This window comes from Falco rusticolus, chromosome 5, assembly GCF_015220075.1.
Source record: "Falco rusticolus isolate bFalRus1 chromosome 5, bFalRus1.pri, whole genome shotgun sequence".
Taxonomy (NCBI): Eukaryota; Metazoa; Chordata; class Aves; order Falconiformes; family Falconidae; genus Falco; species Falco rusticolus.
The window spans coordinates 54,854,581-54,881,793 of record NC_051191.1 but is presented as its reverse complement, the minus strand read 5'-3'; the positions used below and the strand labels follow the sequence as shown (position 1 = coordinate 54,881,793).

Below are 27,213 nucleotides of genomic sequence, written 5' to 3'. Positions count from 1 at the left end.
ACAACAGTGCACAGCATTGCCCTTTGTTCCGAAGGTGAAGAATGAGCAGTGTTGTTATCCCAAATCCAGGTTCTTCATCTGGTGAGTAAGGGCTGATCCACACACAGAGCAGAGACATCAGTTTGTTGCATGTCTGCGCAGAGATGGGTGCTAGGTGGTAAATCCACAAAGCTAGCACATTTCTTAACACATGGTAAAACTTTTTGTACACTTTGAACAATTGTTTATAATTACATTTAGTCACACTTAATTCTTGCTGGTTCTTACCATCCTTGTCTATTTAAAGGTACAGAATTTTTTCTTTTCACTGTACATGTTCTATGGGGAGGGGGCTTTGTTAGTAGGGGGCTCTCTTTGCTTGAGTGTGAATCTTTTATTATGCCAATTAGGATAGCTCATACATAGTTAAGTAATTTTCTGTTTGGTCTCATTAACCATTTGGTTCTCTCTGAGCTGATCTTCTTGGCTTGACATATTTATGGTGTCTATTCCTTCTCCCAAGGCCATGTCTCGTTAACTGTCTGTGTGGGTTGATTAACACGCTCTGTTTTTCAAATTCTTCCTTGTTTTCTTTAAAGTAAAGAATTCTTAACAGTGTGAGGTTTTGATCAAGACCCTAGGGTTTAGCTTGTGTGATGGGGAAGGGAATAAGTTCCTGCCCCATGGGTGAGGTTCTGCCCTAAGTATTTGGTTGTCATGATAGGGCTGACTTCTGCCAAGGGAAGAGGGAGACAGAAATTGCAGCAAAGCTTTTGCTGAGGATGAAAAATCCATGCAGGGACTGAAGCAATTCGTTTGCTGGAGCAGGAAGAGGTAAGTGTGAGAGGCTGGAGAGCACTGTGTAAAATGACTTATCTGCTGAAGCACTTGCCACAGAGCTGCCTTTTGCTCTGCAGTACAGCTCTTTGTTGGGTGAAATTCACTGGGCAGAATTACTCAGCTGTGGTACCCAGCCACACGCAACCACACTGTAAGTGTATGCATTTGTGTGCCAGTTACAGCTGTGCCTGTGCTAGAGGAGGATGAGTGTGATGTTTGCTTGGTGCTGCTTGTGAGCCAGAAGAGAGGATGGTGCTGCACAGGCGCTTTCTGCCAGAGGCGGTGAGGAAGAAGCATCCCTAGTCACAGAGTTTTAAACACTGCACCCCCTCCCTTTACTCCTGCCCCTGAGGTTCTCTGTTAGTGAAGGTGTTTTGCTCACCCACAGCTGGGACTGCAGGGACACGGGCCCCTGTGTGAGCCCTGTCCCGTGTAGCTCATCCTTACCCCAAACTCTGTGTTTATAGACCATCTCCATGTAATGCTTTGCAATCCTGCCCCCCCTTCCTGCCCTGTTCCAGCTGTGCTGAATGAAGGGCAGTGGGACACCAGGGACGCACGATGACCCCCTGAGCACAAACAGCAGCACTCGATGAAACAGCACTACCTCTGTGTTGGGCCCTGGTAGCTCCAAGTGCAGGGAAGTTCTACCTGCCATGTGTCACTTACCTTGTGTTGTTTGCCTGGGGCCTGTGAAGGCCTGTTTGTTGTTCCTGCCAGCGGGTCATCAAGGGTGGTTCACCCTTGGCCTGGTTTGTCAGCTTTGTGAGCTCTCACGGGGACTCTGCAGCTTCAGCCTTACAGGGCAGCAGTCTCGATGCTTTTTTGGCTAAGCACTAAATGTGAACTAAGCACTTTTTGTGTATCCCTCAGGTGTTGGCAGCTGATCGCTGCCTTCAGAGGCATGTTTTAAACTCCTGTACTGAGGACTGGCAGCTACAGAGCCATTGCCACAGATTGAACAGGCTGTAGCAGGCATTGAGGACCATACCTAATTAAAAGAAGGAATGGAGCTGAGTCACAAAAGGCAGTACAGGGATCTGAGCTGACAGCAAGCAGAGAACCAAGCATCAGCTGCTTGTTTGAGACTGGAAGTACGGAGTGGCTGGAGGATGGTTGGCTGTTTGCTACTGGGCTGCCACTCCTAGGCAACACTGCAATGTTACAGGTTGTATTTACTGCCTTTTCACCCGATCTTACATAAAAAATACTAATGGAAAAGTATTGTTTAAAAGTTCATTCCCAGGGACCAGGAAATTGCCAGTTGATTACTGGGTTGGGCAGTGTTCTTGATCCGGGGCACACCTGGATGCTACCCCCTGTGGGGAGCAGAGGCTGCAGCAAGTGTGACACTCTTGTTTGTAAATATGCATTACCACGGGAGCTCTGCCTTTTTCCTGCCTTGAGCCTCTTGCCCTGAGGCATGACATGCTTTCTGCTCAAACCCAGAGTTGTGGGAAAGCAGTTCTTACTTTTAAGAGCCCTCTTCCATGAGTAAATGTTTACATCAAGGGCATCTTAGGAGCTTTAAGACTCCAATCCATATGACTGCATACGGCTTCCCCCCCTCCTTTAGAACAGGTGTGCTGCCAAAGCTCACTGCATTCCTTACTGTGCTGTCCTATGTGCCTCCTTTGCCAGCAGGCCAGCCTGGGCTGATGAGCTGCTTCCACTTTTCCAAGTGCTGCCTTTTAAACTTAAGGTTTTCAGGCTTGGCTGGAGAGGGACTTACTTGATGGGGAGATGGAATTGTAAGGGGGTTGCAATAAACCTCTCTTGCAATAATGAAACGTGAAGAGGAAATGAATCCTCCCAGTCAAACCACCAGAATTACCACAACTAATGCAAGATTTTGCTTCCCTTACCCCTCAGGTAACAATCTCCCCTGCTCACCCCTCCCAGGGCAGCACATAAACACGGCTGGTCGTACCCTGCATGGCCTTAGCTCTCACAGGGGGCAAGGTCTGGCAGCAGCACTCTTTGCCCTTGTAGCAGGAGGCACCCATGCAAGGTCTAACCAGTGCCCGTCCAGGCAAGACTACACAGTACTCCCGAGGGAGCAACCAGCTTCATTGCTGTGTCAGCGTCCTGGTGCTGTGCTGCTGGGTCTTGTTACTTCTCAGCCCATTCCTCTGTGTAGTTAGTTTTGGGGGTGGGTGGGTTGGTTTATTTTTTAATTTTTCCTTACGTTATACAGTAGAAGCACCAGTGGGCTACAGAGGTGTGCTTTGCTGTATTCTGCTCAGGGGTTGTGGCACATCTTCCCAGACATGCCATTGCGTGTATGGCAAAGCTTCCTTGCACCAAAAGGTGAGTGCTCTGGATGTTCACTTTGTTTTATGCCAGTGCAAGCTGCAGTTACAGTGGTACTTACGCACAGCAGTTGGCTATGCCGTATTTGATAATAAAACTAATGGTCTAAACTATGTGCAGTATGTATACTTATTCTAAACAGGCACTCTGAAGAAACCGAGGACTTTCAAGTGTGATTCTGTTCAGGCACTGCTTTGCAGAGTCTGTCTTTTGGCAAGTTTAATAAGTGCAGGGAAGCTAATTACTACCATTACAAATTAATTATATGACCTTGATGTACAGGCTCAGGACTAACTCAGGGTAGGCATGTCAGTAACTCCAGGTGTTAATTACTTTGAATTCTCTACAACTTGGCAGCACAGCTGCCTTCTAGTAAAGCAGATTTGTTCGTTTTCAACCAAGTTGCACAGTGTATTTCATGGTGCTGTACCTGGCTACTACCCTTGAAAAGCACGTGTGGAAGGCAGAGACTTTCTTGATTCCTGCACTAAAACACCCTTTTTATTACTGCTAATTTCATTACCCTTGACTGATGCAATTGGTTCTGTGCACACCAGCTTGCCCCCGGCTTTAGAAACATGGCTGGTTGGGCATGCTGGGACCACTGCTGCAGGCGCAAGGCTCTAATGCTTAAGGGTGCTCTGAAAAACCAAAGTCATCTCCTGTACTTTGTCCAAAGCCTCTTCCCTAAAGAATGACCATCTTTTTCAGAGGCCAAACCCCACCCCTTGGAAGGAGAGGAGAGTAGCACTGGTAGTTTGGTTTCCATTTCTGTCCTCCTCTGGGGTAATTTTGGGGTACAAATTACTTAATTCTGTCTGTCCAGGATGCAGAGTCCCTCTTTGCTTGCACAAGTGCCTGGAAGGAGACTTTCCACAAGTTACTGCATTACTTTTATTTTTTGCTTCTGTGAAAAGGCTGAGAGGGCAGCATCACGCAGTTGGCTTTCTGGGACTGACTGCTGCTGCACAACATTACTTGAGCAAGACTGCAATGCTTCTGGAGAGGAGGAGCACACAATGGGCTCTGTCAAAAACAGTTGTCTTCTGAGATGTCTGGAACTAAGCACATATGACTCAAAAAGTTAGAAACCCAGTAGTTTATTTCAAAGTATAAATTTCAGGCTTGTCAGACAAAACCCCACTACAGTTAACACAGACACACACACTAATCTACAGTACATACAAAAATGGGGAAAGCTTGTAACTGCCCAGTTTTAATTGGACAGTAAATCAGTCCTACCTTTTTTTTTTTTGTATTTACAAGTCCAGCAACAAAACAAGACAAGACATCAGATTTTGAGTTTCCTAACAAAGGATTTTGCATGTTTGACTTCCAACGGCCAATAAATTACTAAAGCTGAACAGGATTCCCCAAACAGCTACTACCCAGTTACCTTATTTACGGCTATACCCCATTAAATTAAGACAGCGCTTCAAGTATATATATATGTGTGTGTGTGTATATATATATAAAAAAAGGAAAAAAACAATGCTCAGCCTGTGTAATCACAATGAGAAATAGAGAGGCATTTTAACAGGTACTTAGAAGGGATGAAAATTCATACATTTGCTTTCTCTTAGCTAGCCTTATTTTTCCTTTCTCCCCTCAGAAGGTGTTTGGAAGGGAATACAGATTTTGGTGGCAGGGCTGGCTCAGTGTCATTTGAACTCCTCTCCCTCCAGTGTTTTCCTACAATGCTCACCCCTATCCAAACGAACAAATTTTAAAAATATATATTTAATATATCAAGCTTCTATTTAGAAAAACCTAGACAAGTATTTTTAACTAAATAAAAATACTCAAGAGTTTATAGGAAGGCAGAACCACAGCTTCATTTTGTATGGTGTATGCAATACTTTTAATACTGGGGAATGGCTGTTTGGGGAGCAGGAACAGATTTGACTTGTCCCTACATATAATACAGGTTCTAATTTATTGGACATTTAAGACAAACAGCATAAAGGAAGGGATGAAGTGACTATTTTTGTTACAGTACAAAATGGTGCTCAGATCCTGCTATTGGGTCCAATCACGCTCCTACTGAAGGCACGAGGGGTTTTGCCATTGTTTTCAGAGGAAGCAATGTAAGACACCTTATTTTTACAGGGAAGACACCATGGGCATTTCCATTTCCAGCCTTGTGCTAAAAACTTTGGGTTGGGTGTCCTGGTGCTTGTGCTCCATGATCTAATGCGGCCAATGGTAGCACAAATAACTGAAAGGAGCAAAGTGTAAGAGCAACTACTACTCCTAAGGAAACTGGTCAGAGCATTGAAGTAAGTCCAAGCTATGGGGAATGTGCCTGTGCACCCTCGTGTTTTCTGAAGCTGCCACTGCAGATGCAGCACACATAGCTATACCTACAGTCTGCCCCCTTCCTAGGGTTTAGTTATTTGAATCCAATAAAGCGTTTTTGACATATAATGAAATAAAAGAGGCCAGTGAGCTGTAACTCGGAGGGTGGCAGTGGAAAGGAATGGTGTTTTGCCATCAGCACTCCAGAGCAAGGCCCCTTTCCAACCAGAAACTGAGCTAAGTGGACATCCTGATGCCCTTGTATCCCACAGAGAAAACAAATCAAACTTACCCAGAGAGTAAACGAGGATAGAAAAAACAGCTGTAGGATTAATGCTGTGTTTGTTAAAACATGGGGAGGGTGGTACTGCTGAAACGTCATGTGCCCTGTGGCAACAGCAAAACACTAAGTCAGAAACAACTTTATACCAGCCTACTGAAAGTAAGATGGAAAAACTTGGACCAAGTACAGAGTAGAAATGAAAACAAACCCCTCCACTTAAAAGCCAGATAGTTTTTAGCATATTTACAAGTGGATTATTGGAGGAGTCCAGTCTAGAAGCACAGTGTTAACAGACCTGTACTGAACGGTCCCAGATGTTTTGGTAATCCTTTCAAATAAAGTCTGTTAAATGAAATCAATTATTTCTGAATATTTTTTGCTAGCAGAAATTTAGCATCTCAATAGTTTTACTGTTTCTGGGAGGTAAAGGACAGCAAAACAACCAGTCACCCCACAACAAAGGGAAAAAGTGCCATGAGTTGAGGAATGAAACAATACTCTGGTTTGTTAGTGTAAGGGGTAAATACTCACTGCAGAGATCTGCTCCACCATGGACACGATTTTGCAGAAACGGCATAGTTCTCTCTTTGTGTTTCACTGATTTAAGGACTGTTAAGAGCTTCAAACAGAGCTGTGGTATGTGAAAGTCAGGCTGTGCTTTATTACATACTTTACCACCACTACTTGCTTAATATTCTGAAATTGAACCTTTAACAGCTCTGCTAGCATGAAACAAAAGAGAAAGCAGCTTTCACCCCACGGCTGTGATGGGGTCAGTCAACAACAGTAGCTGGCTTATTTAATCTGTTCACAAAAAATCAACCACACTTTGCCATACACAGCAGAAATGGATCTATGAAGCCAGAAACCAGTTTTTACAATCAGTTCAGTTGAGAACTGTATCTTTCTTCTGCAAATAAAGACGAGTCTTTCTGTAAAGATACCGCCTGTAAGACCTCCAAACACAACACCCAGACAACCCTAACGCCTCCTTTGGAGAAAGAAAACCACCACCTTACACAGGACCCTCACCCCCTGCCTATCCCAAGCAAGACAAAGCTAAAAACAATCCTGACCTACGCACAAACCGTAGAAAAGCTCATGTATAGTTTGGGCTGGAATCACAGCCAAATAAGCAGTGTAAGTTCTAGGCTGTATTCTAATATTTATTTTAACTTTCAAACTGTAAAACCTCAATGTACTGGTACCGCCAATGGCCCTTTGGTACCATCTCAAAGACACATTAAAAAAATTGCCCGAGGAGGACTTGACAGCCATCAACTGGAATGAACTGCTCTAACCTCTACTACAGAACTGGCTTTGTAAGGACCCAACTTTCCATAAGTAGACTAAATGCATTAAGTAATTATTCCTTGAAATAGCCAGACAAGACATTTAATTCAACATAGAAAAATTCAAGGCATTATTGATTATTGGCACCAGTAATACAGGGACAACTGTTACTCAAAGGGAAGGTTATGTTACTCTCCTGACAGAAGTGACAATCCCAGCTACATGGAGTGCAGTAAAATAGCATAGACAAAAGTTGGCAATGTAGTTTCTTGCACTGCAAAAGTTCTCAAAGGGAACAGAACTAAAGAACGCATAATCTCATAGCATATTTCACCAGCCATGTTTTGGGACTTAATTTTCCTGCCCCTTTTCAACCTTGCTTTATATTTAAAAATGTTGGTTTTAAGAAAGCAAGCACTGAAATGAAAAAATGTCATCTTCCACAGCTTTGCTATGTGGCAAAGTGGATGAAAAAAACACCAAACCCAAGACTTTCCCTTCTAAATCCACTATTTTGTTCCGCTGGGCAGGGATGCGACTGAAAAGTGCCAAAATAAAAAGCTTACATATACTTTCTTGTCCAGGTGTGTCACTATTTGGTTCTGCAAAAAGTTTAACATGACTGCAACAGTGGGGTAGATATACCCATTTCTTTTCTCAGCTCAGAAGCATCAGGAAAGCATCTATTAACATTTGCAATTGCTCACAATTTTTAGGCCAGTGTCTAAAATAGACACTGCTTCAGGTATGTCAGCTTTCTGCAGAGGCAGGCAGGCGACGAGAGAGAGGACAGGGAAGTCAACTTCTTAACTTTCTGTACTAACACTGGGAAGCCAACTGGTTATCTTTTTGTACTAACTGAACATCCAAACTGAGTGTGAACAGCTAGAAGCTTCCATGGTGCCACAACACAGAGGTTTCTTCTTTGGCTGAACTGCAGCATACAGCTTTTCCAAAAGAACAGCAAAAGTTTCTCGTGGAAAATACTGTCTGTATACTCTAAGATTATTGACAGGACAAAACCAACTACTCAAGAATTACAGTGAGGAAAGGGTTGAATGATGCGGCAGATATAAACAAATCCGGTATCAGCAGATGTTACACTTCCTGGTCTTTACAGAAATAATAGTTACTGCAGACCAGGAAAACCAGAAGCACTAATGAAAGGCTTGAAGGGTAAAGGGAACAGTAACTCCAAGCAAATAAAAGAACACCACAAGATCTGGCTACATTTTATTTCTGGAATTATTCTTTAAGGCACAAAATAAATCTAAAAAATAGGGCTGGATGTATGAGGGGAGGGGCAGAGAAATTATCTTGAGCTGGAGAGGTATGAATACAGTCTCTACAATCCAGTTTCACATCTGACTTGGGAATGCTCCCAGTGTGAATGGGGGAGGATGGTGACAGTAGAGGAGTGTTTTTACTTAGGAGAGGTAGGAGGTAGTGGAGTGATGTATTTCTTTTCCCCCCCAGCACCTCCAAATTTACACACATATTGGCTCCTCGGCCAGACTCAAGTTCCTCCGGTCCCCTCAGAGAGCTCATTACAGTTTGTAAAATAAGACCAGACCACTCAATGTTCCAGTACGAAAGTGGTACCCTAAATCACCCTTCACTTCACAGCCTGCTCACAGAGTGGTGGGGGGCAAGAGGCAAATCTGTCGTTGCCCTCATGTTAGTGCCCTGACAGATATTACAGATGTGTATACTTTGCTTCAGACAAACTATAATTTATTATTGTTCCCACTCTGAAGCAGAATCCCAGGCATACAGGGTGCCCTTCGATAAAGGGTACGTAGGTATCTAGGTGGAACAGCTGTCATGGAAGGGAAAATGGAATTTTCAAATGGCCCATGACTCGAGCTATCCAGAAAAAACAGGTTCTCTTGCCACAGGTGATACTTTATTTTTCTTTTGGTTCTGAATGCATGTAGTGTATCACACAACTGTCTAAAATAATCCTGCAGAGAGTGGATTTCAAAGTGAATTTCATGCATGGGATCAACCCCCCAAAACTGGGGTAATTCTTGGTAGCAGGACAGGTTTAAAGGCTCCAAAGATCTCTAGCTTAACTGCTCTGGGAAGAGATCACATCTGTGGACTGGGGGTCACAGAAGGGTCCAAATCGTCCATAGATGTCCTTAGCACGGACCGCAAAGTAGTACTTGCTGCCAGACACAAATTGTGTAAGAGTGCATGCCATAGGCAGTGGAAGGGCCTTCACTTCCCCGATCTTCTTCCACTGGGATGGCATAGTGGCACTCGGGTCCTCGTGGTAGGCGTAGAGATGGTAACTGTCCACAGTGGCACAGCTCCGGTCCACTTCCATGACACTCCATGACAGCACAATACCATTCTGGCTCTGTACCCGTGCCAGCTTCAACTGTGGCTTTTGAGGCAGAGAAGTGTTGGCAGCTTCAGGGGGCAGACGTGGTGGCTGTGGTGCATCCGGGAGCGGGGCAGGATGTACAGGGCGTGGTGGCTCCTAAGCAATGTAAGAGCAGTTAAGGGAAAGGTCAGAGTCTACAGCAGTAGAAGGAGGCTTTAATTCATCATTCCCTGGGCAAATGGAAGCAAATGAGCCTGCAATCACCCAGACACCACAATTTTAAGTCCTGTGTGCACAGGCAAGAGACTGGCAGCAAATGTGAGAAAGGGTGGGACCAAGGATGCCATAAGTTCTCAGTATTCATATACAAATCCCTAGCTGTACAGATGATGGTTGCCATAGTTACTATATCCTCTGCTTCCCACCCAGGAGGTGACAGACTGAATACTATGACCTTTGCCAGGCTGAGCAGGCAGGTTCACAATGACTTTGCGCTGATCTACATCTGAGCTGCTGTTCCTACATTCCCAAAACACCCCAGACAGTAGATTAAGCTGATAACTCATCGTTTTCAACAGGCAGGTTTTCAGTCAAAAGGAACAATGGGTAACAGTGCCACATGGATTTTACCACTTTAAATTGATCACAGAAGCTCAGCCTCAGTTTCCAGAAAATTTTTAAATAAGGGTGCAAATGTGGCTTTCCACTGATATTTTCCCCCCTATACTACAGAAACAGTCCTAGATCTCTCATTTATGTTAGTTAAGATGAATTTAGGAATGCGGTTACCATGAGTACAAAATTTTGTTAATTCTTCAAGCCAGGGGCCTTTCAGGTTGGAATCTGAAGCAGTTTTTGCCATCTTAAGTGTTCTGTGTGATACTGGCTTGATTTATTCACATTATTTAACACTGAATAATGCATTAAGTTGAATGGTGTCTAGATTGAAAGAATGGTGAGCCACCTTGTTGGTAATAATTCACCATTTCAGGACATCATGAGTGATGTGACTGCTCAACAGTGAGTATGCAGGCAGTATGTTTGGTTTGGTCTCAGCAACAAAACCATATGAAAAGAGTTAGAGCAATAATTCTGAAATACTTACAAAAAAGGGTCTGAGGTGTTGCAGAAGTAAATCATTCCCAACAGTGATTGCAACACCCTCTGAAATTTGGGAGCTGGCAATGTTGAGGATATTGTCTGTACCTTGTTCTCCTACCTCAGTTTTGCAAACAGCTGTACTGAGAAACTAGTCATCTAATTTGTAGCCAAACCATGACTAAACTTTTAGTGGCAGTTCTTCTGCATCCCTGACTCCACAAGGGTACTCCGCGTGCAGACCATTCACGCACCATTTTTTAATATGTGCTACTGGTGATCTGGAGAGCTCTGAGGTAAGCTAACAGATTGCATAGCTTTTATCGTTCTTGGCAGAAGTTGCTGTAGGTGATAGAGTGGTGCTATGCATGTGAACTGGCTGCAAAGTGTCTACAAGCATTTCACTATTCTGGAGTCCACACTAAGAAGCAACCTTAAAGACATTAATGCAGAGACAAGCTTGTAAACTGCATTAAGTTATTTCAAAGGACTACTCACAACATGCATTTGTGGTGGTCGATGATGCACTGTAAGCTGAGGTGCTCCAGATCCAAGGGTTAGTCCGTTGTTCACAACATATGCAGTTGTTTGAGGCATTCGTACCGTCATACCTATACAAGAAGCACAGTGAATACTTTGAGTGTTCAATACTTAAAATCAGCTAAACAGAACACTGGAAGACCAGCTCCTTGGTTCAGCAGGATGACACCAAATTTCAAACTGACACTCTCCTCAAATTGCCAGCAGACTGATGAAGAAATGCACAACAAAACCACCTCCCATCCTCTGAAGCTGTAAAAGTGAAAGAGAGCAAGTGCTTGTCTGCAGAGGAGACAGAATGATGTTTTAATAATTTGTAGCATGAAAGAAACAGGTGGGGAGAGGAAGTGTGGGAGATACAGGGAGGTTAAATATGAAAAGAAAAATCACATCACTTTGGAATTCAGAAAGGAAAAGATAAATGCTGCTGCAGCAGAATGATATCCACTCAGTATTCAAATGCCAGAAGGCTGCGCATGGCACCAAACCCAAAAAAGCTGTCACTGTATAAGAAGCTTGCCTTCCCTCACAGAACAGATACCACAATGGATGTTACTCACAGGTGTTACCATTTCATTCATTCCCACAACAAACTGACATGACTGGCAGGAATAAACAAGGTAATTTTATAGCTTTTTAGGTAAAATCCGGAACTCTTGCAAACTACCAAGCTTTACTGCTGGAACATATGTGTTCTGTGGGCTCAAAGCTTTTGCTCATTGTTATGGGTTGCCTAGGGTGTCCCTCTGTTTCTGTCTAGAAATACAAGACTTAGGGCAACCTCCTCCCTGACAGCCCCCCCCCCCCCAGTTCCACACTTGTATGAGGCTGAATCATTCTAATACTCCAGAAGAGAAACTTGCACAGTGACACGTGTCAGGAAACCACAGCTATTGTACGGTAATTTCTTCTCTATATAAACAGTCATCAAGCTATGACCATAGGTGATGAGTATCAGAAGTCTATGTAATTTGTGAGTCTGAGGCAGGGAGGTCAGATGGTTAAATCTTAATGCTTTTATTATAAAGTGCTGAACTCTAGGCAGCTGCTCCACATCTTTTTCCTATTGGCACATCTATCTAGCAAGCTAATGAAGATGTGCAAACTCCTGTAGGACAGTCACACAAACTGGCTATTTGTCATCTATAAGAATCCAACCAGATATGCTGTTTTAGCATGATTGTGATGCTATCTCAATAAGTTAAAACAACCTGAAGACAGACAGACAGAAATGCCTCAGTAAGATACAAGGTACAAATTCAGCATTATTTCTAGGTAGGCATGCTACTAAGTTGAGGCAGAAGTACAAAACTACAGTTTGCAAAGAACTCTGGATGAGCTCTCACAGTTAATCTTCCAAAGACCAAGTGCAGAGATCTTACTCCTGAAGCATCGGCTACTGACACTAAAGACTGTTTCTACGATAGTATTAACCAATGCACATCAGTAGCAGCACTTCTGAAAGCTGTATAACAAAGACGACTGACTGAAAGACGAAAACTCACTAGATCTAAAAGGGATCAAGAAACAGACTGCTTTTTTGTTAACAACCTGTGAAAACTCTCTACCCAGTATGCAAATATGAAGCCTTGAAATAATCTGTATTCTAACGAAACTAGTCTTTTACCTACTCGGGCTAACCATCTGGCTTCCTTGTCCTGAGGTACAGGGAATGCACAATATCATCACTTTCTTAATGTTTTATGGGGCCTGTCAGACAACAGTTCTGTACAACGTACAGACGTACTTTTCAAGCCAGACTAACAGAACTGCCTGTAACAGAATCACAGGAAAGTCCAGGTTTGAAGGGACCTCTGGAGATGATCTGCTCCAACCTTCTACTGAATGAATGCTCTTCCTTGAGGTTACTCAGGGCCTGGTCAAGTTGCATTCATTATTTTGGTGGAAATCTGCCTTGATTTCTGAGAATTTGTAAGCAGGTAACTGAGGGATAAGCATTCATTGTATCATTGGACCATCAGGTCTGAAGCACATTACACAGATCTGTTGTTGGGTGACCTTGCCCAAAAACCACATGAATTCCCTACCTCATTGAGTTCTCCTAGAGAAGGCCTTAAAATAGCACATTACCTATTATATGTTCTTCAGCAACACAATCGGTGATCTTGCATGTCTAACACTAAAAGGTATTCTGTAGATATTAACACTAGTGATGTGTAGTTATAGTAACTGCTCTAACAAGTAGTAGATTCAGACAAAAACATGTATTTTGATACAAAAAGAAGAAAATACTATCAGAAATAATTAACGTAAGTGAACGCATGGTTAAGTAGTCAAAATTCCTTCCAAAACAACAGGTAGATCACACCCCCCTAACTTGTAGCTAAGGGTAACGCTGATGAATACTAAGCATGGGCTGAAGTTACCTTGCTTTTTATGGCCTTTTGCCAACAGGAACACAAGATGCAGACATGCCCCTCAAAAGATACTGCTGGTCAGAAGAACCTGAACTTGTGGCATGTGGCACAGGAGTATAAGAACTTTTAAGAAATATGAACAAGTACTCCAAAAAGAACAGCAATTTCTGTACACCCTGATGTTTCATAGAGAGAGCTCAAAAACTGTCTGATGAACTTCTGTTTAAGCTAGCACAGCTCATTTTTCACAGCCTATGGCTTTGTACCTGAATCCAGTAGCAAGACGTGCTTAGAATTAAATTGTTACAAACATACATGGATATTTCCTTTCCAAAAGCTATCATTTCAGAACAATGAATAAATCAATTCTGCACGAACCTACATACATACAGTCTTACATGGCTCAAGCATGCAGTGTTGCGAGTCTGGCTTATACAGACAGCATCTAAAAAAAAAAAAATCACTACCTCTATATCACAGAAGTAGGCTCATACTCAGTGCACTACAACAGCGAAATTAATGTTTAACATACTGCTGTTAAAATAACTATAGTGTAGAAATTATGGGTAGCTAAAAGAATAGTTAAAATCCACCGCTTCGTAACAAAATGTGAACTATCATTTAACTTTAAGGTCTTTATTTTTGACATCTACTACTAATTTCAGAAAACGAGTTTACTGCTATTATTTTTGACATCTACTACTAATTTCAGAAAACGAGTTTACTGCTATGGGAAGATTCCAGTTACACATTTGCAAAAGTCAAGATGAACTTGCTGACATCTCTAATCAAGGAAACTCAAGCATGCATCAATTTCTGATACATTTGGTGAGAAATTTCATCTGTCCAGGCCTAGAGAGAATACGATTTGCTGGGCACAGGACAAAAGAAATTGTTAAGGAATTACATTAGGATGCCTGATACAAATGTAACTTTTAGATAGGAAATCAATCATGACTTATTACGTGCTTAGGTGTTTTAATCTTACTCCACAGTAACAAAATGGTCTCTAACTACCTTTCTACAAAACAGTGGTGCTCATCATCCGATCATACTACTTTCTGCTGCCTTGTAAAGTATTGGACGTATCATCCAGAGATACTTAATTGGCAGAGCTAGTGCCTGAAATGACTTAAATCCACTTTTTTCCTCATCCACATGGCTGCAGGGGGAATGATTACTTTTTAAGTAAGATTTTCCCAAATCTGTAAGCTGGAAAAAACCCCTAACTTCTATAATTTGCATGAGCATTGTAAAAAAAAAAACAACCAACCAACAAACCCAAAACAGAAAAGCAAATCACACATCCATCACGTAGATCATATCAAGCTGTGTTGTACTAAAATGTACATGAAGAAAGCAACTCTACCTCCAGTTTGTGGGTTGACTGGCCTTAAACCTGGACTTGGCATGATGGCTCCTCTTACAGGATTCTGAGCTGGTGGTGCAGGAAGAGTGGTATAGACCACCTGATGGTTAGCAGTGGCTCTTGGTATAGGAAGTTTTGTAGCAGTTTGAGTCACTGGTCGATGAGTTACATTCACTGTTGTCACAGCTGGAAAAAGACAGACAGACCACAACCTAGAATGGAATTCCATGACATTAAGCTCATATGCCTATTCCAGAGTACATACCTCCTTTGGAAAACTGTCTCTGTGAAATTCTATCTGCTTTTGATAACACAAAAAACCCAGCCTAACCAAACAGTAATTTTCACCAGAAATAACAATGCCTATAAATATACAAATTCCAAACAGAACAAATAAATGTAATACACACCCCTGGGGGAAGAAAAAAAAAAAAAGAAGAAAGAAAGGAAAAAAAAGTTTCTGAACGTAAGCAACAGCTGTGGAGAATATAAAACCTGCCACAAAAGAGTCTATCAAACAGATCAGTCATAAGACAATTCCAATGCCAACTAATCTTCAGCAATCATCTACAGAAGAAGAGAGTAAAATAAAGAAAAAAAAATGTTAGAAAGGAAAGGGGGGGGAAGTCACACCACAGACAAAATAACATTTAACTAGGGATGGAACTGCAGTGTCAGCCTTGCCATTCACTCTGCCAAAAAGATTAATTGCCAAGTGCAGGTGGACCGAGCTAGGAGTGATGTTGCTAATTTTTTTTCCCCCTATTACTTAAATAATGCAACTGCTACAGGTTTCTTCACTAACAGTATATTTAATAATTTCCATGACCATCCTTAGTAGGATTTCTTCCTCTCCATGAAATTAATTTGATCCTGAATTCTTTCCAAACCAACAGGACTATCTTTTCCTTATAATTTATCAGTTAAGAGGAAAAAAAAAAAAAAGGGAAACTGACTGGAGCAGAAGATTAAAAAGTGACTCAAACGTTCTAAATATTCACCTGAAAAGATTACCACAATGTAGAACACACGAGAGTCTAGTTTAAGAAAGAAAAAGCAGTCACTGCATTCACATTATGATGTAAAATGGAGTTACCTGTGGATAATACATGTATGGTGGTCTGGGAAGGTCCACTTGTTGGCACACCTGGCTGCTGCACAGGGTTTGGCTGCAAAGGTTGAGCCAAGGGTTGGGTAGATATGCTCAAGCCTGTAACAGGTGTCTGGTTCTGCTTCTTGCTATCTGCTTTAAAACAAAATAAAGTTATAGACAATTGCAAACAGAAATTAGAACAGCACAGAGTTTTTAAATAATATTTCCCCGTCATTAACAAGAGTGGCAAAGAATATCTCCTAGCATGAGATTTCTTTGATCTTTTCATTCCGCAAACAAAACTGTAGAAAATCCATTCAGTTCCCCTCACTTTCATCATCTCAATCTACCCTCTCTATACTCCGTAACATTTCATTCTATCATAATGAATTCTGCATATTTCAGCAAAATTTGGAAACCTGAATTTAATGGAACACTATGCCAAAGTCTTTACAAGTTTCTATTAAAAAAAAAAAAAAAAGAACAGCCTAAAACCTTAAAAAGGCCTAAACACTGCTGTACTCAATTTGTGACAGAGCTGCATAAATACATCTTGTCTACCACTGTTGATACTTACACCCTTTTCTTATTTGGTGACTCTTTACTTTGTTCAAACTGTTTGTTGCTGTTTTGAATTTTCCCGCTATTTTCTTAAAAAAGGGGAATCGCTTACTATTTGAAAACTTTAAGAACTTGTTTTCTTACACTGACACCCTCCTCAACATGACTTACTGACTTGTGAGAAGTAACAAATAGTGTCTGTATCTGTAGTTTACTATGGCAGTATTCTCCTCCGGCTTTAGTTTGTTTGTGACAACATAAAACATTCAAGTGCAAGTCTGTATGTAATAAAGCCTGTGCACAAGTTGAGTAAAGAAGAATTGAGACGCTCTTTCCCGGATATTTCAGCTAGATTAGAATAGTAGCAGGCAGAGGAGGCACCACCAAAAACTAAAAAACACAAGATAAGAGTAGTTTTTAAGGGCACTCATTCAAAAAAAGATTTGCCCTAATAAAATTGTCCATGGAGCAGCTACTGATTTAGTAAAAGAACACAAAATGTAACAAAGATGTTAATATGTATTTTACTCTTGAGAAAACATACCAACACTATATTGAAGAACGCATTTAGAAACTGTTACATACACTAGATTTCAAAGCACTAAGAACAGGGGTAATGGCAGCGTAGCTCAAAGTGTTGGGTTTTTTAGCAGGTGGAGACTATTTTGATGGTCTCACTGAGCTGTCTTTAACACCAGCTAATAATATCCTGAAGTAGCAGTATCCTTCATGAACTGCTATATGATAAATTAAGTACAATTAAAGACCTCAGAAATAAAATACAATATAAACTGCAGACCATATTGTCTTTCTGTAGACTGAATAGCTGAGATACTTCACTGATGTAATTTGATGAAAACTGTTAAGTAATGCTGGACTGAAACCGGCTGGAGTTAATGGCTTAGCATTAGAAGCTAAATTTGCTGAAGCCTTAGGCTGCAAGCTGCAAACCTTCACCTAGACAGGCTGAAACTTTTGCCTGCTTAAGTAAAAGGAGGCCTCAGAGCTGGTTCACAGTGAGAGATATGGAAGCAAGGAAGGCCACTCATGCTGCTAGCAGAAGCTGCAACCTCAGAGATAAGAGAAGAAATGGCCTGCCTAGAGACAATGACGAGACCCAATGAAGACCAAGGAGATCCCAGACACTAATTTTATTACTGGACCGAACTGTCATGTGAGGGGTGGGAAAACTTAGATTGTAAGGGTACAATTACCCAGGGATTTCTTTCTTTGGGGTCCATCTCCAGAGGCACCCAGCTTGAGCTCCATCACACTGCTGAACTGAATAAATTAATTGCGATTCTACCCAAGACTCTGCTACAGGATAGCTAGGGTGGAGAAACTTCTTAAACATAACTTTCTTTCCTTTCTTTTTTTAAAGTCTATAAAAGGAGCAGTAAAGGGATGCTCATTTCGAAAACAGAAGGTGAGATGTTTTCTGCTCTTCCATCAACTAACAGGTCTTGTGATAAGTTCAAGCTTCCTTTATGTTGTACGAGTATGAGACTTTTCCGTTTTCCAACAAATCACTTGTCTCTGAAGAGATTCCTACAGAGGTGCATACACCTGTTTACTTTGAATATTTACAGACTGATGCACATTTCAGCTGCTATTGGATAACGTAAATGATGCAAATGCATTCTTAGCCATGACCTAGAGAAGGTGTGCTCATGATCCAACTGGTAAAAACCCAGATACACTACTGCTGTAAAAATGTAGTTCAAGTAAAAAAAATGACAGTCTGGACAAATGTGAGAGCTTTTATGGTTTTGTTTTTAGTGTCACATAGAAGCAAGTTCATTTGTCCCTGAGAAATCAAAAGCCTGGCTGAGATTCCAGTTGCTGAAAACTAGGTCAGGATTGCACCAGCTGCAAGAAATGGTGAAAGATAACCAAATAGGCTTCACTAAATAAATGGAAACAAATAGCAAAGGCTAATTTAGCTATGTAAGTAACAAATCAGCAAGGAAAACAGGAAGACTAGGTGCACAGTAAGCACAGGACTAAGGTTAAAAGTAATACAGGAACAGGTCCAAAGCTAAATGAACATAGCATCACACTCATTGAAGATCTGGACCTGGAGGAGACAGGACAATCTGACTTACAGAAATGAGCATAAAATGGAAATAATTACTACTGGAGTTATAAGCAAAACTCCAAATCTAATACAGAAAATAGAAAAAAAGAGGGGCTAATTTCCATGCCAGAAAATGGGCCTACAACACTGCAGTTATACCAGGAAGGAGTTTTAATCAGCATACTAATTCAGAAGTGGTATAATGGGATTACAGAACAGCAAACATACCATATACATGATCAAGTTTAAGACAAAAAATGATACAGAAAACTACAGATTTGTTAATCGGACAAGACATCTTATAAAATAACGATACTGTATGTATTTAATATTTTTTCTAAAAAAGATAAAATATGTGGAACATGGCTGTTTTTGAAGAGTACACTTGTGTATCTTTCTTGGATTACAAATCCACTTTAGACTAGGGATAGGCATCAGCTAAATCTATTAGTTGTTTTAGCATTTTTATGAAATAATTTGATGCAGTGTGCTACACAAGTATTTAATAACAAGGACAGCAAGGGGACTGTACAAGGTACTTGTAAACAGGAAAGTAGATTACTCTTTGATAAAAGGATGACATCATCTGTTCTGAACAGAAATTAACACCACTGTTTCACAATTGTTACACAACATTTTCATTCATAATTTTTGCCATGTCAGAAGGTGTGCACTGAACTCAGTTGCCAGTGTACTAAACTGGAAGATGCCACCAGTATGGAGGTGCATCAAAGTATCACACAGGAACAAAGCTAAGACTTGAGAGCTATAAAAAAGAATATGATAGTAGAGAGTGCAACATCAGCCGTTTAGGAATTGATAAGAACTTCTACTATTAATTTAGGAAATCATGTGTGGGGCAGTGAAGATCATCAGGAAAACCTGCATATGTTGTTAATTATGGTACATCTGTGTGTTGCTTGTCTGATAAAGAAAGAAAACTCACATCTAGGTTGTAATGGGTGTTTCCACAATGTGACAGTAATACTTTTTTTCCCCACTACATGAAGCACTATTTGAATGAAGCGCTGTAAAAAAGGGCTTGGAAGTTGGTGTTTCTGTGTTTAAGAGTTTCAAAATGCCAAACCAACAGCTGTTGAAGGACAGGTACACTGTTTTGTATGAGTACTGCGGGCTCAAACACATGATTAGAGGTCCTAGTCACTGTGACACTAAAAAACAAACAAAAAATCCACCTTGAAAAACAACTAAACAAATACCGTCTGTGCCCCCTTCTCCCCCAACATGATTAGCTCTCAAAAATAACGCACAGGGTTTTGTCTTCTACCATGACTGAAGACTAGGCTTGATGACAGTCTATACAGGTCTGCTCTTCCATGATCCAATACAGAAACTGTGATTTCAGTTTAATAAGCTCACAAAAACAAAACACCTAAAAATTCCATTATTCTTAACCTAAAGATTAAGTCTAATTTGCCCTCTATGCATACTTTGGTATACAGTATTACAGATACTAATTATTGATCCAAATAGGAACTTCATTGGAAAAAGGAAGGGACGGAGCGTAATTAAATGAACAAGGTTAAAAATCTACCACAGTGTTAATATTTACTCTCAACCTGAATCTTTAGTGATTTCAACCAGAAACACATCGTAGTTGCATACTACCAAAACAGCGTGACTTTTGTTTCCTAGTTGTACCAGAAGACAATTAAAAGGAAGCACATAACAGACATCTCTTCAGATATTAACATCTATTTAAACACCTTTTGTAAGTACCAGAACTAGGTTTACTTAGTATGTGGGTGACAGTGCTTTAAGCAAAATAATCAGGATCTGATGCTCCCAAGAACACCATAGAAGTGTTACCCTTCTATTTGAATTAGTACTGAACTGGTATTCCAGCATAACACCATAACGCTGGAGGTACTTTCTATTCTGAGGTTGTGCCAGTAAATCCAGAACAAAGTAAAACTTGCTCCACAATTGCTGTAAACAAAGTGCAGTGAAAAAAATATTTGGCAAAAGGTATAAACATGCACATGATTATGCAAGAACTGTCAGAAGTGCACTCTTCCTCTTTTTAACCTGAATGTTATTATCAGAACATGAATTATTTCCCAAGAAACTTGCTGAAAAATCCTAGAGGTGTTTTTACTGCATGGTGAAATTCAAACTTTTATTGGGGTTTTTAGTCTATACAGCTTATATGAAAGGTACTAACAACTCACACAAACTCTAAACACAAACTAATCTGCAAGGCTGCAGACTATTAGAGTCTCACTTCTGCTTTGCAGTGAAAAGACACAGAGGAACTAACCCAGCCTGAAAGTACCCCACTAACCTTCCTCCTAATGAAAGGACAATTTTCTAAAACACGACAACTAAGGAGAAAGAATCTCAGAATATCCCACAGGAGAAAACTGTTAAGATACTGGCTCAAGCCCCTAAAAAAAAGGCAAGAGAAAGAATTAAGTTACCACACTGTAATGCAGCTACAACTCTGCCGTGGCTGCTAGCACTTCTATCTAGAGGAGCATTCTTATAGCTGCCCATGCAACCGAGGTGTTGATCTTTTATGGTCATTGTGAGGTGAAGACATACTTTATACTATCATGGAGGAAAAATCTCTCTGGAAAATGTTATTTTTGACAGAAAAGGATTATCTGAAATACATTACAATACTGTGACATACTACTTTAGAACATATAAATCCATTTAGATCTGTGGGTGTCTTTTACAGAATATTTAGTAGTACTGGGGAGTTTAACCTTACGTGACAAATTTCTACAGTCCAAGTGCAGCCATCTTTTTAAGAACTAACCCTCAGAAGAGATGACAGCTGTAAAATCTTGATTCCCTATGTTATTCTGACACTCAGCTAAAAAATTCGCAGACCATCAAAATCCTGGCTTAAAAGGATCTTTGGTGGTCATGTAATCCAACCTCTTGTTGCAGCTGGACTGTCACCAACTCTAATTCAAATGAGTTCTGGTTTTGCACAGCTGAATCTTAAAAATATTCAAAAGAGGAGTTTCTACCATCCCTCTGTGCTCCACTACCTTCCTACTGTGATTTGCTTTCCCCTCAAGTTCAACTTGAACCTCCTGAACTTGTCATTCATGGCCACTGCCCCTCGATACATCATCTGGCACTGCTGCTCCATCATCTTTATAACTATCCTCCAAGCAGTTGTAGGCTGCTATTCCACTGTCTCTCAGTTTACTCTTTGCCCAACATGCCATGGTCTGTTGATGTCTTCTCACAGGTCACGTACTCCAGGCCCCAAACACCCTGACACCACCTATTGGGCCCTCCCCAGTGCTACCACAATTGTTCTGAATTCAAGGAAGGGGAAACCAAAATTGGACACTGTATTTCATCCGTGGTCCCACTAGCATCAATGTGGGGGGAATACGAACTTAAATTTAAATGAGAACACGCTGTTGTCTCATGATCAATCCAGTGTCCACCATACAACCTCTACTGGCAAAAGAACAGGACTGTCAGCTACCTGAATTGCATCATGCGTCTCTAATACATGTATACCACATGCAGCCCCTACTTTTGCTGGTAATATTACATTTCTTCTTCACTGAAAGAACTGCTACAACATGCCAATACGATTTTTCTACATTTGTGTAATACAAATGCAGAACAAGTGAAGCTATTAAAAATGTATGTGTAGAACATGAATGCACTAGCTAGAGAGCGCTACTGAGGTTCTATAGAGGAATGAAACTTCTTGGTGACTGGACTTCAGAATGCAGCACAGGGGCATGCATTTAGAAACCATGCAGAACTAAAATTTTATCTCTTAATAGAAGAAATATAAAATTTTCAGTTAAGATGACAGCGCAATACATGGTCTTAAGTACAGGCTCATTACTTCTCTGAAATACTGTAATTCTTCGTTAAACCAATGCTAATTATAATAAGACCTGCCCACATTTACACAAGATGTATAAAAAAAAAAGTATTCTTTTAAAAGATGAAGTGCATCTGAACTGCCAAAGGATGCAAGAGCACAACTATATTTCATCTTGGCATACAGTCCTAAAGCAAAGAACAGATCAGCATTTGGTATTTAAACGCTTGCACACAAGGTTTTTTTAGTTAAACAAAGGATCAGAAGCTGTAGTAATCTCTTGCCTGAATACCATCTGTAAAATTAAAAGGTCTTTAATTAATCAGTAAACAGAAAAGTGAAATACATCTAGAAGAACTTTCCAAAATATAATAAAGAATTCAAATGTTTCCAGTTATTTCCCAAGCCTAACAGATTTACGCATAGACAGCGACAATGCCTACATTAAGGGAAAGGTAAAAATCTAAATAAACTGTTTTACAGTAAAAAAGCAAGTTAATAATAAATTTTATTTAATGCCTATAAGAATTCTTTAACAGCAATCCTGTTAACTGAAACGCCAAAGAATAAAATACACTAAGCTGAAACAGAATTTTTTTCCTTTCTGTCATTCACAGAATGAGTAATACTTGAAGCTCAATTACCTCTGCAGCTAGCAAAGTATTTTTCACCTACCTTGAGAAGAACCATCATCCTCTTCATCCAGTGTAAGATCAATGACACCTCCTGAATCACTTCCTGTGACCTTCCCGCTCTGAAAGACAAAACTCCTTCATTTTGCAAAAGCAAATCCAGGGGAACACAGGTGGAAAAGGGGTACAAATTGAACATTCAGAAGGACAGGTCTCAGAACCGATACACTTATTAGAAAGGAACCGATGAAATGAGCAGGAGGAGGAAACTTCAGACAAATTTCCCAGGACTTGAAAACGAGGCAATAACCAAATGACTGTATTGCGGTATCAAATATTAGACTACTTTTAGCTTTGTAAGGAGTAAAAAAACCTGATGACCCATAGCATATTGTTATTTTACAGGTAAATAAGTAAAAATTTGGTGTTACAGAGTATCTTTCAATCATGACTCTTAACATTTCATTCCGGTTGTAATCTGTGCTTTCCTCTATAGTAGTACAACCTTTTGGCAGAACAGTCACCAGGACAACAGTATTACTTATCTTGAGACAGCTCGGCCTAAGTGCCTATAAAGAAACTGACTTCACAGTAATGAAGAAAGCAAGCTACACTGGGACCTGTGTCCTTCTAAAACGTGTCATCAAAAGCCATCAAAAAACTCTCTAGCTCTTCAAAGAATTGTCATCCCTCATCATAAGTTTTAGCATTCTATTATTCTATGTTTGTAACCGTCTCTTTAGAGAGGATATAGGGATCGTTCAAGCTATTGAGAGGACTAAATGTTATAAAACACCCCTAGAGTACCATCAAACATCTTCTGAATCAACTGCTGTCCCTTGGCTGTTCAGACTGGAGGGACCAACATTTTCCTTTAGGTGATGGAAAAAATACTGGGGGAGGTCCTATATATTTCTGGGCTTTTAAATGTACTTTCCAGAAGAAAGATCCTGAATTATGTCACTTTCTAGTTCCTTAAGCTTCCTGCAAAAATTAGGGTTTTTCTGGTTTTGTAGAAGAGATGATAATTCATTGTTGAACTGAACTGCTACCAATTTATGGATTAGAGTAAATCAGGTTCCTTAGGACAAATAAAAGGTTGAAAGCCAATCTAATTATCACATCTCTTAACAACTAACATGGAAAAAAGCATAATAGTTACCAGCTCCACATGCCTTGTACAAATGCCAATATGATAAAACCTAGGAAGATTACATGTTTCTCTGTGCAGTCACATGGGGACAGATGCAAAAAGCCTAAGCACTAAGACTGTCTGCTCTATGACCTTTCATTTGGGTAAAACTAAGCCTTTAAGGAGGTCCTAAAGACAATTCTCACACAGGCAAGGTTTTGAGGAGAAGAAAAAAAGATACGTGATTACTAAATGCAAACAAAAGCTGTCTCCAAATTATCAGTCACTGAATGTGGAATGCCTGACACGACTGATATCCTCATTATGCATTATTACAACCTGATTTCTTCTTGCCTTAAGTCCTGATGCTGCCACTGATGAAATTCTGCTATTAACCTACATGATACACAATTTCAGTAAGAAATATCTAACTACTTATGTTCACAGGCAATAGAAGAGACCTCTATAAGGACTCTATCTTTGCTATACAGAGAAACATCTTTCAGATTTGTTAATCATGGAATTCTGTTGAGCGATTTCTATTTAAAACTTTCCAGCTTCAGTTTTCTTAGTATGATGAGCTGATTTACCCACTTGAAGCTTAAGATAAAAGGCCCAATCAAATAATCAATGATTACTTGATTAGCATGAAGTCAAGAGGAATATCATTCCAATTTGATAATCTTCCCAGTCAACAATGTGTATTTTGAAATATGGTGCGCTCTGCCAGCAGAAAGCGGATTGAAAAATGGAGGGGGGGATTTATAAAGAACTGGAAAAAGAAAAAAACACTAAGCTATTCATTTATCCCCACTATAAAATACATTAATCTGAGTATAATTTCCTTTCAATTCTTCCTCTGCAGGGACATCTAAATCCTTAGAAAAATACTCTGTATGAGAGCTAACTGTTTTGAATCCCTACTTAACTACACCAGTTGAGAAAGTTCATTGAACTTCCAAGTCAGCAAGTGTCACTGCATGCATTTTTTTACTTTGGTGTGCCTGGAAGGCCAAAATCTTGAGTTAAACAGGCAACTATGAAACGATACATCAAATCAGCCAACAAGGTCTCATACCTGCACTTCTCAGGAGTGAAGACCAACCTGTAGTTAGCCACACTAATCAATGTTTTCTACTAAACAACCCTGGTAGCAATCTCCTCAACAGGAACTATCTGCAAGTAGTGAGGTTCTTTCCACAGCCCACACTAGAAGTTGCAGATCTGTAGGGCAGCGTCTTGAGTGGTGCTCTGTGGTACATCCCCCAGTCCTGGTTCCAGGGCACACACTCCAGCTAGTCCGAGAAGATGTGGTACTCCACACACAGCACACCCTGAAGTCCTGACTCCCCAGCCTACCCAGCCAGATCCCCCTAGTTCACCAACCATGCATCTCCCTTGAATGAAATTTAGGAGTACAGGAAAATTTTAAGGGAACTGGAAACACTGAAAACGCTGCACCTTGTGTTTCCTAGCTAGGGGTGTGTGGTGTAGGTAGAGTATCCCCCATACAGAACAGACTGCTCATTATGCCTGCCATAAAGGTCAGGATTTTGACTATTCAGAGCATCCACCTACGTTCAACAGGAGGGGGAGTATCCATTGCTATATCCTGTGGTGTTGACACATAGTTTTCAGGTACTTGTACGTATCTGAAATCCAGGAAAGAAAAGAAGATTCAGGAAGAACTGGGAATCAGGTATTAGAAGACTGGTCCATACTACTTTCTCATGGTGAAATTAAGCATCTCCGCGATTTGAGACAGCAGCTTTATCTCCCAGTCCCAGGTGTTTCTGGACCACCTGAATGGTTAAGACCTACAAATGGAACCATTTGGAATTATCCCTTCCAAAAGCAAGTAATATATGGTTTTCAGAAAAACCTGTGCCCAACTCATAAAGAAAATAAAAACACTCCTTTTGAGTATCATGACTATGTTATTCAGAAATTCAGGAGTATTTCAAAGGACTTGTGAAAACTACAGTTTACAACAGAGCTATGTTTGAGGAAAGGCCAGACAGAAACAACTGCTATTGCTTTTGTAAACAGAAGGTAATGGGATTCTGAGGAGGAGATTGCCATGTCACACATCAGAAGAGAAGATTCAGATGTGTTGCTCTGAGCAAAATTAGAAACCAGCTTAAGAAGACTTGAGCCCTGGTAAAGGCAAAGGGAAGCCTGACGTTGGACTTTCAGTCATGTATGAACAACAGTCACATTTATGTCAAAAATTGAAATATAAGAACAAGTTTTTCAGCTCCTAATATCAGATTTCAGCAAGCATCTGGGCAGAAGCAGGTAACGGAGGAAAGCAAAGTCAAGGCATTCTGATCTGCTATCAGTTTTCAGCTTTCTCCAAACACAGGAAGCCAACAGCCTGAACCTGCTTCATCTGATCTCTGCTGAAGAGCAAGATGATGCAATCGTAACATTTTCATCAGCATAGTCACGCTACTGAAATAAAACCATTTAATGAGAACCCAAAACATGCCTGGCGATTTCATTCACATATTGCCTAGCAAGTCTGAGAAACAGAAGACTCAGTCACCTTAGAATATCATATAAGCTGGAACAGACACAAAATACCCACAGCAATATAAAGGGATCTCTATTTAAAGATCACAGTTGCAAAAAAACCCCGTAAGCCCCAAAACCACCTTTTCATCATTTGTCAGAACCAGAGCACCAGTGTCCAGTAAGAGCAGAAGTAGCACTTAAATCTGATTATTTACAACAGCATCTAGGTAATTCCCGTAATCAAACAGAAGAAAGTTTATATTGAGATTTAAAAGAAATACAAACTGCCAAACTCCCTTTTCCATCCTCCTTAACTGCTCACATATCTGAACGTATATGCCTTTAAATTCCAAGTAAGCAGAAATCCTCCAAAATATTGTCATTCACACTGCCATTTTGGACCTCTTTTGTCCATAGCTGATGAGGTAACTTTGTGCAACCTGGAAGGAGCAACATCATGAACTGAACCATTTAGTTAACCACAACTGTACCTGAGCTGCCTTATTTCACATCTTTCTCTGCTTTCACACAGCAGCCAGCAGTGTAACAACCTTAACACAAAACAATGCAACAACAATAAAAATATTTAAAATGGAATAAAACCCCTAAACCTACCAAATACTGCTCTGAAATATCACACTTTTAAAGA

At 40.5% G+C, this 27,213-nt stretch overlaps 1 protein-coding gene across 10 annotated transcripts in view; it reads right to left on the bottom strand.

Moving 5' to 3' along the window:
- Nucleotides 1–4,216: 4,216 nt before the first annotated feature.
- The window catches only part of LOC119148959 (activating transcription factor 7 interacting protein), a 118,034-nt gene continuing 95,037 nt past the window's right edge, over nucleotides 4,217–27,213 (bottom strand). For 8 of the 10 annotated variants that reach the window (XM_037389750.1, XM_037389756.1, XM_037389758.1 and 5 more), the window contains 5 exons: nucleotides 22,959–23,037; nucleotides 15,820–15,969; nucleotides 14,724–14,909; nucleotides 10,935–11,047; nucleotides 4,217–9,494 (listed from right to left, as the gene is read on the bottom strand). In XM_037389750.1, the coding sequence (XP_037245647.1) occupies nucleotides 9,078–9,494; nucleotides 10,935–11,047; nucleotides 14,724–14,909; nucleotides 15,820–15,969; nucleotides 22,959–23,037 (945 nt within the window). In that variant the 3' untranslated portion in view covers nucleotides 4,217–9,077. The remainder of the gene's footprint in view (nucleotides 9,495–10,934; nucleotides 11,048–14,723; nucleotides 14,910–15,819; nucleotides 15,970–22,958; nucleotides 23,038–27,213) is intronic. The other 2 variants (XM_037389755.1, XM_037389759.1) reach the window with 1 other exon arrangement.